General features: G+C 33.9%; 1 protein-coding gene across 4 annotated transcripts in view; it reads right to left on the bottom strand.

The window, feature by feature from the left end:
• LOC143078711 (maestro heat-like repeat-containing protein family member 1) overlaps window positions 1-7287 on the bottom strand; it is a 66889-nt gene extending 59602 nt beyond the window's left edge. For all 4 annotated transcript variants that reach the window (XM_076253630.1, XM_076253631.1, XM_076253632.1 and 1 more), the window contains exons 1-2: window positions 7149-7287; window positions 734-879 (exon numbers count right to left, since the gene is read on the bottom strand). In XM_076253630.1, the coding sequence (XP_076109745.1) occupies window positions 734-879; window positions 7149-7206 (204 nt within the window). In that variant the 5' untranslated portion in view covers window positions 7207-7287. The remainder of the gene's footprint in view (window positions 1-733; window positions 880-7148) is intronic.
• Between the last annotated feature and the right edge of the window lie 14122 nt (window positions 7288-21409).

Genomic DNA, 21409 nt, shown 5'->3' with positions numbered 1-21409 from the left:
TTTTTTAAATCAGTTTTCAATGTTTCTGTAACAGGATGTAAATATTTAGATCGATAAAAATAAATGATTTAGAAATGTGCTTCTAAATTATATTTTTTTCATGACTATTAATGACCTATAAATAAATGATTTATTGATTTCTTGCCATTAGCAATTTTTTTTATGCAAATGACACAGTGGCGGATTCAGAAATTTTCATAAGTGGGGGCCCACTGACTGACCTAAGAGGGGGCCCGCTCCAGTCACGCTTCAATGATTCCCTATATAAGCAAGCAATTTTTTTCCCAAAAAGGGGGGCCCGGGCCCCCTGGCCCCCCCCCCTAAATTCGCCTCTGTGACAGACCTTATTTAAACTCAATGTGGTTACAAATTTATACAACTCACACAGGTCAACAGATTCCCTAATTTAAAGGGTTGACCATATTTCTATACAATAGTCAACTCTTGGGTTGTGAATTAAACGTTGTATTAGAGCTAATGAAACAGCAAAAATAACATCATAATAGAGCAAAAAAGACAACATCCTAGTTGTTTTTTCAATGGTTTAAAAACTACAACTCAGTTTCAACAAGTTCAAATAGAAACTTCTATTGGCCATATTTTCTTAGAACCATATAATTTTTATTTTATTTTAACAATTCTACTTATTAACATGATTATCTTAGCTTATCAAACCGCTGTGACAAAAATGATATATCCTTCATTTATAACTGTTTAATATAGAAATAATTACTTTGTTGTGCTTCTTTAGGTAAGAATATGCAGAGCTTAAGACAAGTGCTGGCCTCTTCTTTCCAAGGTCAAACAAAGCATCACAGATCTGGTCCCTGCAGTCTGCTTCCCTGTCGTAGGCAGCATCAATCATGGCCATGGCCAAGTCTTAAACAAATCAAATAAATTAAATAAACACATAGCGATTCAATTCAAAATAAAGTGTATTGGCCAAGTCTTAAACAGATCAAATAAATCAGATAAACACATGGTGATTCAATTTAAAATGAAGTGTACTGGCCAAGTCTTAAACAGATCAAATAAATCAGATAAACACATGGTGATTCAATTTAAAATGAAGTGTACAGGCCAAGTCTTAAACAGCAGGGGCGTAGCTAGACGAAAACGATGTACAAGCAATCAGCGCCGAGCGGAGAGAGGCGAAATTTTTTGGGACCCTTTAATGCAGAAAAATGTTTTTTTTTTTGGTTTTCGGTCATAGGACGGTTTAAAGAGGAGCTACATGTAGATAGGACTTATAAACAATTTATGAACGTAAAACTATTAATACTTGAATCTTCTGAATAGAGTAAATCATGGTTAATTTAATATATAAACAACACATTTTTGAATTACAGAATTTACTCAACATTGACCAAAATCTGCTCTTCGGGTCTAAGCAGAAACGAACTTCTCTATTACTTTGTCAACATTCACACTGAAATCCCGATCAATATGCAGTAATGTTAGCGATGATAACCTGTCGTTGTTCATTGTTTATTGTACATTTGTTTTCAAGACTTAATACACTGATAGATCTGCATGGTAGCACTCGCGAGATGTTATAAACCAGCGTACGTGTTCTCCATCGAGCGACCTCCCGATTGAAATTGTCCGCCAAATACATGCCAGGTCAAATTTTATATGTCTCGGACAATGTTGAGAATTATTCGTAGGTTATATTTCCTACAATACGAGGAAGCAGATACGACACAAAGAAGCTATTTTCTGATAGTACCAGACACCTTCTACTCTCTAATTCCATTATCATATGGTCTATGTGTGCATGTGAACGCAAAATATAATGAGACTTTCCAATGCTGTTTTGGCGTGTTTTCAGGGTGATTGGCTCTAGTAGTCTGTCGAATACATCGCCTCTGCATATTTTCAATAAAATCAAAGGGTGTCGATAAATCTAATGGTCGGTACATCGAATCGCAAACAGATAAGCCGTACTCTGTAAAATGTGCTCCGAAACTACACGTCTTAGACTGAGTATAATAAATTCAAATCTGGTAAAAGATACAACATGTACAAGTTACTGTCCGATTTTTACATGATCTCCAATAAAACGTTTATTTTGAATTGCCGTTATTTAATGACAGTTCATCAATTAAACCAGGTGCTCCACAGGGCGCAGCTTTATACGACCGCAGAGGTCGAACCCTGAACAGTTGGGGCAAGTATGGACAAAACATTCAAACGTGATACAGCTCTGAATTTGGATTGTGATCAAATTTTTGACATTACATGGTTTTTTTTTACACAAAACAAATGTCAAGATTTTACAAATTAATTAAAGATTTCTTCTTCAAACTTTTTAAATCTAAAATTAAATAGTTGACACAGCATAGGTTTCTGACACAGAATGAATGTGGTCTAATGAACTTAAAAGTTTTTTTTTGCCTTTGAGCAATTCACTATGCTGTTGAATATTAATCCTCTCAAAAAAATGTTTGAAGAAATTTTCTTTTTATTTATGAAATCTGAAATGAGAAAAATTTAACCCCCCCCCCCTTTTTTTCACATCCCTGTTTCCCTTTTTCCAAAACTGATATCAATTCAAATTTCTAATGGAGTTTGCAACAATAACTACTCTTTTAAATACATCATAAAATATTAAAATGTAAAATAAAGTGCTTGTTATCACTGAATGGTAAAGATTGGTTGGTAGTAAAAGTGAATATACATTGTTTATTGTATAAAACAATAAAAAAAACTTCATCAGCAACATTTTATATTGGCAAATTTCCAATGAAGTTATTTACATAAAGTTATTGGCAAATAAAAATAGAAAATGACATCATAGTCATGTCTGGCAAATGTCCAACATACATTATCTAAAAACATTTTAGATAAGATAAGGAAAAAAAGCTTCATCAGCAACATTTTATATTGGCAAATTTCCAATGAAGTTATTTACATAAAGTTATTGGCAAATAAAAATAGAAAATGACATCATAGTCATGTCTGGCAAATTTCCAACATATATTATCAACTACTATTCTATACAAAGAAAGATAACTCCAATTGAAAATTAATTGCTATTGCACAATATTGTGCAATTAGATATTTCTTGCTATTGTGCAATACTGTGCAATTGAAAATTTCTTGCTATTGCACAATACTTGATATGGAATCCTGATTTGGATCAACTTGAAAACTGGGCCCATAATCAAAAATCAAAGTACATATTTAGATAAAGCATATCAAATAAGCCCAAGAATTTAATTTTTGTTAAAATCAAACTTAGTATCTTAATGTAGACCAATTTGAAAACTGGACCAAAAATTAAGAATCTACATACACAGTTAGATTTGGCATATCAAAGAACCCATGTATTCAATTTTTGATGAAATCAAACAAAATTTAATTTTGGACCCCCATTTGGACCAACTTGAAAACTAGGCCAATAATTAAAAATCTAAGTACATTTTTAAATTCAGCATATCAAAGAACCCCAAGGATTCAATTTTTGTTAAAATCAAACTAAGTTTAATTTTGGACCCTTTTGACCTTAATGTAGACCAATTTGAAAACGGGACCAAAAATTAAGAATCTACATACATAGTTAGATTCGGCATATCAAAGAACCCCAATTATTCAATTTTTGATGAAATCACACAAAGTTCAATTTTGGACCCTTTGGGCCCCTTATTCCTAAACTGTTAGGACCAAATCTCCCAAAATCAAACCCAACCTTCCTTTTATGGTCATAACCCTTGTGTTTAAATTTCATAGATTTCTATTTACTTATACTAAAGTTATGGTGCAAAAACCAAAAATAATGCTTATTTGGACCCCTTTTTGGCCCCTAATTCATAAACTGTTGTGACCTCAACTCCAAAAATCAATCCCAACCTTCCTTTTGTGGTCATAAACCTTGTGTTAAAATTTCATTGATTTCTATTTACTTATACTAAAGTTATTGTGCGAAAACCAAGAATAATGCTTATTTGGGCCCTTTTTTGGCCCTTAATTCCTAAACTGTTGGAACCAAAACTCCCAAAATCAATCCCAACCTTCCTTTTGTGGTCATAAACCTTGTGTCAAAATTTCATAGATTTCTATTCACTTAAACTAAAGTTATAGTGCGAAAACCAAGAAAATGCTTATTTGGGGCCTTTTTGGCCCCTAATTCCTAAAATGTTGGGACCAAAACTCCCAAAATCAATCCCAACCTTCCTTTTGTGGTCATAAACCTTGTGTTAAAATTTCATTGATTTCTATTCACTTTTACTAAAGTTAGAGTGCGAAAACTAAAAGTATTCGGACGACGACGACGACGACGACGCAGACGACGATGCCAACGTGATAGCAATATACGACCAAAAAATTAAAATTTTTGCGGTCGTATAAAAAGTGACAACATATGTGTTTCCTTTAACCATAATTAATTTAGGGAGCTACCATTTGATTTTGATGGGGGGCTAGGATGAAATTTGAAAAAAATAGGCAGGACAGGAGTTTTGAGTAAAAAAAAAGGCAGGATGAGACACTTGCAAAAAAAAAAGTCAGGACGACAATTCAGGTAAAAAAAAGTCAGGATAAACTAAAAAAAAAAAAGGCAGGACCGAACAGAGTGAAAAATAAAAATGCAGGACAGAGATTACAGCTAAAAAAAATGCAGGACAAAATTTGTCATCCTAGCCCCCCCCCCCCCCCATAAAAATCAAATGGTAGCTCCCTTATAAATTTTTATTTTGGCATTATTTTTTTTTGCTTGCCGAATCGATGTGCACGCAACTGCGTGTTAGCGTATAGGGAGCTACACGCCTGAACAGATCAAAAAAATCAGATAAACACATGGTGATTCAATTCAAAATAAAGTGTACAGGCCAAGTCTTAAACAGATCAAATAACTCAAATAAACACATGGTGATTCAATTCAAAATAAAGTGTGCCTTTTATAGATTACTATGCGGTATGGGCTTTGCTCATTGTTGAAGGCCGTACGGTGACCTATAGTTGTTAATGTCTGTGTCATTTTGAACTCTTGTGGATAGTTGTCTCATTGGCAACCATACCACATCTTCTTTTTTATATAAGCAGATTACATTTATTACAGTGATATAGATTTGCAATAATATTTTACATCTTTTAATTGATGGTTCCATATATTCCTTGAATGTCAACATGGTCAATGGAGGTGTAACAGAACTGAATTGAGCATTATTTGTAAATGTATGCAACATATTTATCCAGGGACATATTTTTTTTAAATGTGCATTTGCAAAATGACATCAAAAGAAAGCTACAAAAGGATCAAATCAATAAACCACTTTTGAGTTGTGTCCTTCACTTGACAAGTTTGTCAATTTTGTACACATTTCTGATGTCATTATCTTGATCAAGGGGATCGCCTGTATACCTGCTCTATCAAAGTTCATCAAGCATCTTTGTGATCATCATTAACGCAGGATAAACTAGCATGACTAGAACATGTAGATATATCATTTGTTCTGTAAATACTTAATCACAATTCCCTAATGACAGCAGTGCTTGTTTTCAATTATAAGACTTTAATTTGCCATTTAAATAATTCATGCAATATTGCATTTTAATTTTTTCAACCAATTGCTCAACATAGGAACTGAAGTGACAATACCCCTAAACGTACACGAATGATGTTCATTAAAACCAAAGTTTTTGACAGAAAAGCAACGAATTTGAAAGTTGTCTATTCAATTCGACAAATTAAACACACAATCAAAACTCCAAGATGATAAGACAGCATGCCACCACATCTCAAATAAATATTCTCCAGTAAATTCTCTACCAAACATTCTGCATATGTACCACATGTTTGCATGTGTAACCAGAGAGCATGATTCTACTTGCAAAATCGCATGTCTCCACCAGGACTTGAACCCCAGACCTCTGTGTTACAAGACAGTGCATTAACTGACTGAGCTACAGAAGTACTTTCTTAGCACAACTGCTTACGGCTGTATCTAAGTATCTACCACATGTTCTAAGGGAAGCAATTCCGTCACACTTGTGTGTCTGTTTTATGTTTTTGTTACATGTATGTCTGTCAAACATTTTATAAATACTGTTACGTCCTATTAATTAACTTATTCATGTTATCATTGTTTCTATTAATTCATCATGTTTATAATGTTGTTTTACTATTGTGTTTATATGTAAATAATTATTCTTGTTTACCTATAGTAAACCGGATTATATTTGTTTTACCTTATATGAATGTATTGTTATGATATCACGTGACTGGTCAGTTCTATTATAAAAGGCGTCTGAAATTACACTTGGGTGTTCAGTCTGTCGATATACACAGAAGTTACGAACCCCTGGCGAAGGCAGCGATGGCAATTATAATTGAGTTATAATTAATTAGTAGACATTGGATACAACCCATAATTGTGGTTAAAGATACCCAATTATTGTGGTTAATGATAACCAGGAACTGTGGTTTTACTATACCAATAACTGTGGTTAAACTATACCACTAAATATGGTTAAAGTAGCCCACTAATTATGGTTAAAGTATCCCACTTATTATGGTTAAAGTATACCAATAACTGAGGTTAAACTATACCAAGAATTGTGGTTAAAACTGACCAGTTGTTATTGTCATTTTATATCAAGACTTTTGGTTGCTATTGCTATAATTAAAGCTGTCGATACTATCCGACAGCTAATAAATTCATTTATTTTAAGAAAATCTTGAGTTATCTAGCCATATTAACGATATCGGTTCATGCTCGCAACTGAGACACTTAATGCACTGAACCCAAAATTGTAGCGAAAGGCGAGCTCGTTACAATACTTATCGCTTAAAAAAAATGTAGCATAATGTTGATATTCATCATTCTGCCTCTGAAGAAGGTTTATGAAAGACCAATACCATTCAGCTTATAAATGATCACCAAATCATGTGTTTTGGCATTGCCTACTTTTTTTTTTGTCAACACTTTTTGTGGTATTATTGGAATATTATAAAGAAAAATATCCACCAGAGTTAAAGCTTGTTAATATGTGAGAGTATACAAATTAGGGTAATAGGTATTTGACTAAAAACTTTTCATTTTACTGCAACCGGATGAACATCAACTGAATGCATTTTACATTTCGGTTTTGAGGCGGAGCCAGCTGGAAAATCCCTTTCTTTGCTAATATCAAAGGAAATACTGTACCATCGACTTGGCCACCCGTATTCCGAATTGCATCATCGTCTACTCCAGGCATTATCATGAAATGACATTCGCTATAAAACAGAAAAAACTCCCCTTAAATAATCATGCAAACTTTCAACATCATGTGACTGTGTTTTTACAGAATAATACTTCCGGTTAGTGTTTTTTCTAATTTACGAGTCAATTACCGGATAGACCCAATATACTTCATCCGTATTATTTAGAGTTCTTCCCCCTATGTCTTCGGAAAATTTGATTTTTGATTTTTGGTGTTTTAACGCCAACTTTAAACACTGCATTTTAGTCGTGGCGGTTTTTATTAATGGAAGCCGGAGTACCCTGAGAAAACCACCGACCTTCGATAGGAAAACTGACAAGATTGGAGTCGAGTGCACCCTCATCGGAGCGGGGTTAGAACTCACAACATCAGTGTTGACTGGCTATTGAATACAATATAGTAACTACCTCCAACAACAAGTCTGGGAGAAATCTTCATTATCCCCAGCACAACTACCTCCAACAACCAGACTGAGAGAAATCTTCATTCTCCCCAGCACAACTACCTCCAACAACCAGTCTGAAAGAAATCTTCATTCTCCCCAGCACAACTACATTTTGTACGTCCAACAACTAGTCTAAGAGAAATCTTCATTCTCCTCAGCACAACTACCTCCAACAAAATTTAAACATGCAACTTGTTAATATTAAAGGACAGATAACAGAACAACGCTTGAGAACAATTGGCCATGAACTCAATGAAAATAAATCAACAGACCAGAATGATTATGCAACAACAACAAATGCTCCATTCAGCCAACCTCCTTCTCTGATGCATTCAAGATTTTCTGTTCCGTCCCCAACTTTTATTCCTCAGGTGAACATGTATCCTAGCCGTATTGCTCCTATTCCGCCAGCATATGATATGCAGACACCGCAACAAAACTTTGCATATCCCAGGAACCCTCATATGGTGCCTCCTGTTCCACCACCTGCATACTATATGCAAACTCAACATCACAATCTTGCTCATCCTGGAAATCCATTATTGGCTACACTTCTGCAAACAATTTCGTCTACTGCGCATCTGCAACAGACACAAAGAGGCCACCAGGCATTCTCTCTACAACAAAGAACACAACCTAGTAGTTCAATCAAAATGCATCGCTACATATCCAAATAGCTCAAACAACATGGATTCACACATTCTAAAACCCAGTGTAGTACCTCCATCAGCGAACTTACAACCTAGCTACCATCCAAATGACAATATTGATAAAAGGCAAAATAACGGGAAAAACACATCTAGGAAGTCAAGCTATTTTTAAAACACTAGATTTAATAAGATCTCAGAGAAAGAACTACCTCTTGCTTCACAGCACAAAAATGACCAAACAAATATGACACATCACTCAACCTTTGTGTCCCCAGCAGATATAGGCAACATCCTGATTGATGACTCCTGCTCCTCATCTGCAGAAAATATATCTCTAATTAAAAGATCAACATACCCATCTCCTTTCAAAAAACTGCAATCCACAACGGGAAAATAACGTTTGCAAACAGCGGAGAATATGAGAAGTGTCCTTTTCTACACAAACCAAGCTCAAATCCTCCACCAGACGAGGGAAATGAAGTTCTCATCAAGTAAATAATTTAACAGACGGACAGTCCGCAAAACTTCCCATAAATATATTGTCTTGCAACATGGAAGGGAAAGGAAATTCTTAATTCCTATTAAGATCTATTAAGTCTTGAAAAATCCTCTGATATTATCTGCATACAAGAGCACTGGCTATACGAATGTCAAAAACAATCAAAGGTGAAATTCTTCCAAATATGGATTATGCTGTACGTTGTAGCGATTCCTATGACAATATCCAAAACTTTAATTTGCCAAGGGGAAAGAGTGGACTTGCTATCGCTTGGAAAAACACTTATCGCATAAGATAAAAGAAATCAATGAGGGAAACGAAAGAATTCTAGCCATTGAGATTACGCATCCTAGCTTGCAACATATGCATTTATTGCCACATATATGCCATCTAAACCTAGACGATTCGCATATAGATTATATGGAATGCCTGAATATTATTAATTCTATTATCTCAACATACTCTGAATCTCATCAAATTATATTGTTAGGTGATCTAAATGGAACCCTATTGCCTCCTCGAAAAAGCAACAAGTGTGATCAGCTTTTACAATCTTTTATAACGGAAATAAAGCTCAACGTATATCCATCAGACAAGCAAACCTTTTTTCACCACGATTGGGACGCCACATCTCAAATTGACTACATTCTTGACAACTCCTCTAAAATATCATTTCGCAATTTCAAAATCCATGAAAAATGATGTAGTCTTTCTTTGTGAAACACAAGCTGCAACAACAGCTGTACCATAAAAAAAAAACTGAAATTATCTGGACCAAATAGGAAAGGTTCCAAAGAGCAAAAGAGAAACATTGGATATGTTAAAAAAAAATGGAAGTAAAGATGACTATAGAAATCAGATAAAATCGTTGCCCAAAGAAACTTACGACGCCAAATGCGCACGGAGCAATATACAGAAAAAGAAAACTTCTTTAAAAAAATGATGGATACTGTGGATTCATTTATTTTCGTAGGTATCAATTTTCGTGGATAGTAAAATAAAGACGTTTCGTGGTATACGTAAATTCGTGGATCGCTGATAACAAAAAAAAAAATTCAGATACATAATTCGTTGATTTGTTTTTGATTTAGGAGATCATATAACCTCCTTGGTTTAATCAATAATAAAACAAACAAAAAAGAAGGAATTCATTGAAAAAGTTTTGAATTGTCAAAATCCTCGCTTGGTCATTTTAGGTTAAAGTGTTCATTGAAAATTTCTATTACAATAATGGACAAAGACAACTAATTATTTGTTTGTTTTACAATTTATAAATGCTTGTCGGAATTCTATAAGGCAATCAAAACTTAATGATTGCGGCGTTTTGCATTTGCGCCGATCTGCATTTCATTTGCGCCGATTTTTTCTTTCATTTGCGCCGATTTTTTTTTTCATTTGCGCCGATTTTTTTGACAGGTAAATAACAGGTAAATTACAGGTGAAATGATATAAGAAGATGTGGTATGAGTGCCAATGAGACAACTCTCCATCCCAGTAATGTTATTTTCATTTATCATTAAAGACCTCTTCCGTTAGCCAGTTGTACATATGTTATGAATTGTCAATCATAACATGTATAAAACTGTTGTCTTCTGCTTAAAATGAAGAAGTAAAAACCTAAGATAAAAGCACTTTGTTTATACTTAAATGACGAATTAAAAATATATGTGCAGCATTCAAATCCATAAAAACGGAATACATTCAAATCATAAATCTGTTCTTGCCGAGTATGTTTAGGCAACACATCTAATATATTCCTTTCTTATGATTTCGCATCTTCTATATTTGGCGAATTAGTTGACCGTTATGGAATGTGTACTTGCACGTTGTCTAAGAATGTATGACATTTGTCATCAGAAGGAGCGGAGCGTCAGACAATGTCAAACGTGAAGCAGTCATCGATTTCATTTAGGGAAAGGAATGGTAACCTGAAACATTGAGATAGCCATTTACCAATTGCAATGTCACTTGATTTGTCTTTATACTCTGTGCTCAGCCAATATAAAAGTTTAAACTTACCTGTAACTTACCTGTAAATCCAATTAGGAAAAAATATAAAATCGGCGCAAATGAAAAAATGAAATCGGCGCAAATGAAAGAATGAAAATTTTCAAAATCGGCGCAAATGTCATACGCCCAATGATTGAAAGCTCATTTCCCTAATCACGATATAATAAACAGTCATATAAGTAAAAGGTGTGAAAATAAATGTTCCTGTCATAAACAATATTACCTACGGGCAATATCCCCGTACTTAATCCTATTGATTTTCAATCACTAGTAAACCAAACTATGACACGGTAATTAAGGTCAAGTAACAGTAAATGAACGCCGTCTAGCGGATTCCGCGAAATATTGCGACGTTTTGTACGAATTACGTCCCTTTGACCAGATTTTGCAATGTTAAAATTTCAACCGGCGACTTTTCAATGGGACAACGGTAAATCTGACGGAAAGTATGTATCTTCTAGGAGAATGAACTTGTTTGCTAAAATTGAAGAAATGCTACAGGATTTTGAAAATGAATATGAAAACAGTCATGAAGACGATCTTCAAAACGAAAATCAGGTGTTTGAGTTTGGATATTTGCCGACCAGTTAAAACAAGTGTGAAAACTTGATCACTGTATCTCACCACTATTTCTACATAATTGTGATGAGGAAAAACAGTGCGGTCTCGACAGTATATTGAACTCTGACACAAAATAGTACTTTTGATTGTTTTCTTAAACTAACCAACAAATATGCAGAAATGAAACTTTTGGTGAAAGGGAAATATATTTAGACCATTTTGAGTCAAAATTCATTTGTCTATGAGTTTGCGTTAAAAATTCAGGATTAATGCGCTACATAGTACACTAAATTAAGATTTCCAGAAAACAGGGAGTTATTTTGGTAGTACCTGTGTTTTCAAGATCAGAAATTTCATATAAGACTTTAAACATTGGTTGAAAATTGGCATGTAGAAAGGTGATACATGTACAATTCAGGATATACCTGATTTCCTTGAAGGTGAACTTAAGGTAAAATAGTTAGATAGCTGTGGAAATTGCAAGATTCGGTTGAACAGATAGGGATTTTTAATTGGTGGTCTGACACCTTTATTTTCGTTTTCCTCCCAAAATAACCCAAACTGAATAATCATAAGTAAAGATGACAAATGCGACTATACCTATATAGAACACAGAGGCATGATGATTGATTCATTGTAGAAGGAAGAGAAGCAACACACAAAATTAGGTCTTCTCGTTCATTAGTATAGATACTCTAACTTTTCTTTTACAGTACTTTGTATATCCCCATCCCTTTTTCACTTGAATTATTGTCAGCTTATTCGAATATCTGCATGTTTTCTGGCACGTTTGAAATAAATGCAATTCATCTTATGTTTGAATGTAAATTTACACAATCATGTAATTATGAACATTTAGCATGTTTTAAAAACAGGAACAAATGTTTATAAGTGCAACACACGGTATTTTTGGACAAGAAATCAATGTTTCTTACACTTTTAAAATTCAAATGAAGTAAAACAAGAAATCAATCTGGTTGACGCAACAATGACAATCTGTTACACAGAATAATAGTGGTGCATTTCTTTCCAGTGGTCTCAATCAACACTGATTTACAGAAATCTTGGTAAGAATTTAGTCTTAGATGCTTGATTTTTTTATTATTTGTTATTGGCTTTGAACAAGCTGTCAGTAACTGCGTGTAGTGGCGGATCCAGAGGGGGCATGAGGGCGTACGCCCCCCTTTTTGCTTGGACTTTTTTTTTGTAAAAAGATTTATAAGACTAGACTTCGTGAACTTTGCCATTTCCCGTGTATTTAATTTTTATGAGACAATTCTTTTCATATAAAGATTTTTTTTCGCCAGTATTTACTGATTATTTCAAAAGTAAAATTACAAAATACTGAACTCCGAGGAAAATTCAAAACGGAAAGTCCCTAATCAAATGGCAAATTCAAATGATAAAACACATCAAACGAATGGACAACAACTGTCATATTCCTGACTTGGTACAGGCATTTTCAAATGTAGAAAATGATGGATTGAACCTGATTTTATAGCGCTAAACCTCTCACTTATATGGCAATCACATCACAGTAGAGTGATTCGGTATGGTTGAGTTGACCAGTTCGTCGAAAAAAACGTCACTCAGTCATTTGAAATTCAAATTACAGGAACACATTTGCAATTCTTAGCATGAAAAATCATGAAACCTTCAAAGCGACAAAGGAGTGAGCAAGAACGTATTGACTTCTATTTCACAATTCAACCATAAAGAAAGTTATACTCTATTATAATCTCATGAAAAAAAGTTCCACATTAATATTATTTACCTACGAAATTATGTTTAACCCCAAACGCCCGCGCCTATCTTAAAATAACATAGCTGAATAATTATCCCCAGTCAGTATAAGCTCTGAATAGATTTAAAGTGCAAGGTACGAGCCATTTGTTTGAGGAGGCAGTCTGAGATCTGAGAGTCTGACCGTATTTAGATTGAAAACAATAATCTTGTCCACTTTTTTGGCTAATAGAAACGAAAATTTCCAACAGAATAATATAGCAATAAATGAACATGATGAATAAAAAACGGGCGTATCTTTTTTGGGGACTGGGGTTTGCATGAACTGATATATTGAATACTTTTATCAAGATCAGACTGCAACCTGCCTGCTGGTGTGACCTTTATGTCTCCATTTGTCGACCGTCATTCATAAATTCGTAGCCTTTGGTTAATTTTCAATTGTGTTGGGTAAAACATATCAACCAAACATTTGTATAAAAATTGCTTGTTTGTCTTTTTTAACTCGTGTCGCTCGTATTGTAAAATTCATCGAGTAGCGCGGCGTGTATCTTGTTTACAACAAGAAATCTGTGAGTTTATGCTAACTTAACATACAACAAGCGAGAATTTTCCATGTCTATTTTTTACTGACAAGTCCCACATCAAATATATCAGTTCATAGCTTTTGACCCATACTATAATTTTATGATAGACAATTTATGGGGAGAATACAACATCAAAAATGTCAAACACTTACACTTAACAGCAACTATAAAATATACATACCCCACGTGTAGAACCGTTTAAAAAGTGCATTTTACACTTATTTTATGTTTTTTAGCCAAAAAAAAGTCCCAAAAATTTAAAAAACTTTGACCCCTTTGCAAAATCTTGGATCCGCCCCTGTATTCTATATGTAGTATGTCAAAACTGTCCATACAAAAACCCTATATTCACTTGGAAAAGACATCGTGTAGCAGGAAATAAGCAGAAGGGGGTGCAAGTTTGGGACATTAATACTAAACTTAGTCTTGTACGGTAAGACTAGATATCCCCTATTTTGAAAATTATCACACCATTCGGAACAATTAAAAATATTTTCAAAGTAGCGAAAAGGAAATGAACCACATAAATTAATACTGGTCATAAATTCTCCGCTGCTGTCAGTCAGTCATATAGATGACACTAAACTATAATACATTTAAATTCTTAACCTTCTTTACGGTTGGAACAATAATTTAATATTCATACAACAGTTTTTAGACTATAACAAATGAAAAATAAACAAAAATGATGTTTCACGATCATTAATCCATCGCTACATTTTGTATTCTGACGTGTTTTTTTTTTTTTTGTAATGGTGTTTTCTTTCACGTCCGAAATTTTGTTGAAAGTTTCGATGTTAAAAATATAACACAAATCTTTTTAATAGATACAAGTATAAATAGTTTATGGTTTAAAGAGTTATACATGGAATATTATCCTAATAAACGAACAGTGGATCCTTGAAAGAATTTTCTTGCTAGAGTAGTATTGATTCGTATGGTTGTCTCCTCAAAGGAAATTGTTCTATATATATATATGGGTAAAAATTAACCGAATAAAAAATAAAAATGTACCCTGAAAGTAGCATCTCAAATATAGAATAGAACTGTTCTCAATTCTATTTCACCCATAAAACTTGAAGGTCAAGAACGAGATTATATCGATCATCTCTATATCCTACTACTACTATATACCTACTAAAAAAATATGAGGGGTCCTGATCCCGAAATCCCGGACTTTAAAAAATGAAATCCAGAGGTCCCGAATTTAAAGTAATTTGAAATAAATCCCGCCATCCCGAAATTCGAAAAAAGAATTCCCGGATCCCGAAAAGATTAATCCCGAAATCCCGTGTATAAAAATACCCGATCCCGGAGTTCCGATCCCGGAAATTGTTTATTGAGGATTTTACAGAATAAGCGTTATATTTAAAGATAAAGAACATTTAGGTCCACACTTCATATGAACCCTTAAAAACTCGTTGGATTATCTCGGTGTGGCTGGTCAGTAATAAATAAAAAAAGTCACTGGTCAATTCAAAGGTTGTCGTAAGTGATGCAATATATTCTTATTTTCCTGTTCCCCTTGTGTAACTTCCAGTTTTATTGAAGTTTACATCGATCAAAGCCTTAGTTTAATTTAGTTTCCTGTTATTACTACCCTCTTTTTTGTCGCATGTTGTGTATCATGTACTGATTCTATATATACTTCGAGCATACACATGTACACTTATGGAAAAATAACTATTTACTAAACTTTTTAAAACGTTTTTGTAGACTTGTATACAATAAATTTTATGCAGAACAAAAAAAAATATTTACAAAGATGTCAGTTTGACTCCGCGTTTTAATTGTTAACTTGCAGATGTATAAATAACCGCACGACACTCTTTCAATAATTTGTAGAATCGTTGATATAATGTTTGTTTATATATGCGATGTTAAGCAGTAGTATATGGACAGAACTCAATCTGTCGTGATATAGTACCAAAAAACGAGCTATTACATGTTCCGCTGCTAAAGTAACTGTTGTTTTCAAAAATTTGCCAAATCATATATCGGAACGTAGAAAAAATGCAAACAGATGATCTACACGATAGTCTAAGAGATTTACAAATTGGTTACCCAAAAAAGTGACAAAATTCAACAATCTCCCATTAGAGCAAATATTAATAAAGATCACAACCCTGACCACATGCACACCTTCAATATATGTACAAACAGACAACAAAGTGAAAACGTTCTAGGATTCAAACTGTAGATGTTATGCGGATTAACTATAATAGGGGAAGGACGGCGGACAGAGGGACAGGGGTACCCCCCCTCCCAAACTTTAAGTTGCGGGGCATAACAAATTATAGCTTTAATTACATCTTTTATTGCGTCAACTTGTAGATTGTAGACAGTAAACCTGATGATTTCTATATTTATGTTTTTACTATTTTTGCGTTCATGTACTTACAATGCATTTTTGTTTGAATTAGTAATTGTTTTAGACATGTGTATTGATAATGAACAAACATGTATCATATTTTTATAACGTATAATTTCTTTTTAAAATGTTCCATAAAAGAGGGTCTGATTGGGGTTAACGGAATACAGAATAATGGGCAAAAATTGCAGAATAAAAGGCAAAAAAAAAAAAAAGAAAAAAGAAAGAGCATAATTGGGTGCCTAAATATAAAGAATAAAGAATATTGGAAATACAAAATAAAAATTAATGATAATTATCCAGATAAAAAGAATCTATCAATACGAAACACATAATAATCGTGCATAATCAACACGAAGAACGTTGGAAATAATTAGCATGATAACGTGACGTTATGTAATAAAAATAACGACGTCACGAATTTTGATTGTTTTTTTGGCCAAAACGTTGAGTTTGCGTCGCTTCTACAGGGGAAACGAAGTCGGTGACCATATTTTTTTTTAACATCATCTAATTCGTAAGACAAAGAGGAAGAAAATGTTAATTTAAAAAAAAAATTCTATGGAGCGGTTTACGTGATTTATACCGGAAACCGAAAATTGTAGAAGAAAAATACAGATTTCCCCTATATATTCAACCTAGCTACCATACAACTGACAATATTGATAAAAGGCAAAATAACGGGAAAAACACATCTAGGAAGTCAAGCTATTTTTAAAACACCAGATTTAATAAGATCTCCGAGAAAGAACTACCTCTTGCTTCACAGCACAAAAATAACCAAACAAATATGACACATCACTCAACCTTTGTGTCCCCAGCAGATATAGGCAACATCCTGATTGATGACTCCTGCTCCTCATCTGCAGAAAATATATCTCTAAATAAAAGATCAACATACCCATTTCCTTTCAAAAAACTTCAATCCACAACGGGAAAATAACGTCTGCAAACAGCGGAGAATATGAGAAGTATCCTTTTCTACATAAACCAAGCTCAAATCCTCCACCAGACGAGGGAAATGAAGTTCTCATCAAGTAAATGATGTAACAGACGGACAGTCCGCAAAACTTCCCATAAATATATTGTCTTGCAACATGGAAGGGAAAGGAAATTCTTAATTCCTATTAAGTCTTGAAAAATCCTCTGATATTATCTGCATACAAGAGCACTGGCTATACGAATGTCAAAAACAATCAAAGGTGAAATTCTTCCAAATATGGATTAAGCTGTACGTTGTAGCGATTCCTAAGACAATATCCAAAACTTTAATTTGCCAAGGGGAAAGAGTGGACTTGCTATCGCTTGGAAAAACACTTATCGCATAAGATAAAAGAAATCAATGAGGGAAACGAAAGAATTCTAGCCATTGAGATTACGCATCCTAGCTTGCAACATATGCATTATTGCCACATATATGCCATCTAAACCCAAACGATTCGCATATAGATTATATGGAATGCCTGAATATTATTAATTCTATCATCTCAACATACTCTGAATCTCCGAGTCATTAAATTATATTGTTAGGTGATCTAAATGGAACCCTATTGCCTCCTCGAAAAAGCAACAAGTGTGATCAGCTTTTACAATCTTTTATAACGGAAATGAAGCTCAACGTATATCCATCAGACAAGCAAACCTTTTTTCACCACGATTGGGACGCCACATCTCAAATTGACTACATTCTTGACAACTCCTCTGAAATATCACTTCGCAATTTCAAAATCCATGAAAAATGATGTAGTCTTTTTTGTGAAACACAAGCTGCAACAACAGCTGTACCATAAAAAAACTGAAATTATCTGGACCAATAGGAAAGGTTCCAAAGAGCAAAAAAGAAACATTGGATATGTTAAAAAAAATGGAAGTAAAGATGACTATCTAAAATCAGATAAAATCGTTGCCCAAAGAAACTTACGACGCCAAATGCGCACGGAGCAATATACAGAAAAAGAAAACTTCTTTAAAAAATGATGGATAATCCAGACTCAGAAAAAAAAATCCATAGATTAATCAGAATGAGTAGGGCAAACCGCAATACTCAAGCTTCTTATATCTCTTCCAACAATCAGAATTTATACAATACAAATGAGCAAACCAAATGCTTTGCATAGTACTTTGAAGACTTGGCCATCCCGAAGGACAACAATTATGATAATGATTTTCATGAACTCATGTAATATACGCCACTCACGCATACAGCAATATGAGGAACAATCCTGCTCTGAACCTCTAGATATCACGTCAGACGTTGTACTATAGCCTCAGCGATAAAGAAACTCAATAGTAGAAAAGCTGCTGATGAATTTGGAATCTCATCTGAACATCTTAAAAATTCTCCGCACTCTGTCACAACATTTTTTACAAACTTATTTGGAAAATTTCTGAATGATCAGAAAGTCCCTGGCAATCTCAAATCTGGAATTCTCACATAAATGTTGAATACGGGAAAAGATGCATCTATTATGGACAATTATAGAGGCATTTCAGTGACGTCTATCATCTCCAAGCTCTTTTAAAGTTCCATTCTTCCAGGTCTCTCCGACATCTTTCTGCTCTCTATCCTCCAATTTGGCTTTACAGAAAGACTATGCATGCTAATGACTGCTTTTATCATCAACAAAGCACGAGCTGAAACTAAGCAAACAACATTTGATTCATTATTTCTCATGACAGTAGATAGTAAAAAAACGTTTGATGTAGTGGACCACATCATAATGATGGATAAATATATTAAAATATTCCAAATAGCACATTGTGGACAGGAATTAAGGATTTCTATTCTGGTTTAACATCAACAGTTGAATGGAAAGGTATCTTCAGCCACTCTTTCAGCATCAAACAAGAAGTCAGACAAGAAGGAGTACTTCTTATATAAAATGTATGTTAACGACCTTCTTGAGGACCTAAAATCTCACAAAATCGGCTTAAATAGGAACAACCTACGTAGGATGCCCAGCATGCGCAGATGATATTGCCTCCTTAAGTAGCGCCCACACAAAACTTCAAACAATGGTACATGTATCTACAGCCATCTGGCATTCTAAACAGGACAGGGTATCTCTGCACCCTGAAAAAACTAAAGCTGTTATCCTTAATAAAGCAGCAAAACTTGACCGTTTAAATCTTAGCTGGACACTGGACAATACCATCATATACCCGTCCAAAGAAACAACTCATCTGGGAATAGTAAGATCAGAAATAAAAGAAAACAACCTCATTGATATTAGATTGAGCATTATCGCCATAGCAAGGAAAACACTATATATACTCTTAAAAAACCGGAGTGCATGGATCGAACGGATTAAACCCGGCAAGCTCCTTTAAAATTTATCAGTGCTACGTACTCCCAAGACTATAATACATGTATATGGTTTGGAAATCTTGCCACTGAACAAATTCACAGATAGATAAATTAAATAAATTTCATCTAAAGAACTTGAAGAGCTTCCAACCCCTACCTATCAGAACAGCGAGCTGTGTTGTATTACTTCTTATTGGGGAATTGCATCTTGAGGCAGAAATTCACAAAAGGCAACTAATTATAACATTTCTCCATAATATTCTTTCATGCGAAAACAGTAATATTAGGGATATCTCTGAGCGTCAAATCCTCATTAATATGCCAAATCCAACAAGCTTCTTTAACAAGATCAAATCATTTCTGTCATCATATCAACTGCCTGAGATTACTGTTCTCCAACAATGCTTGCCAACCAAGCTTTCATGGAAAACCACAGTCAAAACATCTATTCGAGAGTTCTGGGCTCAAAAATTAAAATCAGATGTATCGCAAAAATCTTCTTTGAAACACGTAAGTCAAAACTGCCTAACTTTTGGATCCACTCTACCATCTTGGAGCTGTCTAAATTTAACTAACTCAGATATAAGGAATGGATCTGTAAAAGTACGCCTTATTACTGTAACATTTTTCCTATAAAGTCTAAAGTATAAATATTCTGGAGGAAAAGAAGCACCAACTTGTAAAAGTTCTGGTTTGACTGATGAGGGTGAGATTCATTTCTTGCTAGATTGTCCAGCTCTATTTTAACAAAGAAAAGAGTGCTTTCAAATATCTGAAGAGATATGCAATAAACATAATTGGACCAAAAACTTGGAAAAATACTTCCCTAACTAAACATGATATTGTACAGCTTGTGGCCGACAGTAGCTACTTCTATATATAGCCATTGTTCAAGAAGGAAGACATTTATCAATATGCATAATATATCGGCCAGACTATGTTATGAACTTCACACACATAGAATCAGACTATTTAAGCTTTAGCTCGGGTATATAGCATTAAAGGAGACGATTGTAAGGCTGACAGTGTATATGTTACAGTGAATTTGTATAATCAGGGATTATGTAGAATCCCTGATTTTTCAGGTATTATGTAGAATCACTAAAATCATTAGTTATTATATAGATTCCCTGAAAATGACCAGTGATTTTGTATAATCACTGATAATTTTAATTATTATTCAACAAATTCCCTAATATGATTTCAGGGATTATCAATAATTAAAAGCTTCAAAGATTATATCTCAAACCAATTACACTAGTGGTTCCAGCAAGGATTTGTATAGTCTTACTATACAAATCATTGGTTCCTGGAAAGGGAGATCCCAAAACACTAATGGTCAATATTCACGAAAAGAATGAAGAAGGATATCGCCTTGCTATATAGCATGGAATCCTGCTCGGATCTTGGATACAAGAAATCAGTTTGAGGTTGCTGATTTCCCTTCATTGGTACAATTTGTACCTTCAGATGTTTGTGCTTAAAACTCTATTTCTCTGAGACGTGCCGAACAATCTGATTTGATGTGGAGGACAAGGATTTTTTTAAATGTTGATATTGTGGTAAAAACAGATGTGAATTTGATAGATATGCCAGTAGAAAATCAGGGCAAATGTGTAATAGCCGATACCATCCAAATTTAGTTTGTAAATAAAATGTTTAATATTAAAATTTTATACATAACATTAATATTTATCAAAACGACTGTACGCATAAAAATAGTTTTAATGACAATTTCATTTTATTTCATATTCTCAAACTAAAAACAATTGCTAAAACAATACGATAAAAAGAATAATCATTATGCAATTTAATATTTTCATACTGACTTCATCAACCCGCCCGTGTGGGCTCGCTTGGTATTATTAATACTAATACAGTCAATATCAAAAAGGGCTCGCTTGATATTATTACTGATAAAGTCGGTATTAAAAACAAAACATCAATTATTTTATATATATTGTGCTTATCATTTAATTATTTTGTGTATAACATTTCAATATTTTTGTGTCTTTCATATTAAAAAATTA

Source organism: Mytilus galloprovincialis, chromosome 6, assembly GCF_965363235.1.
Source record: "Mytilus galloprovincialis chromosome 6, xbMytGall1.hap1.1, whole genome shotgun sequence".
Lineage (NCBI taxonomy): Eukaryota > Metazoa > Mollusca > Bivalvia > Mytilida > Mytilidae > Mytilus > Mytilus galloprovincialis.
This window is presented reverse-complemented; position numbering and strand designations above follow the sequence as displayed.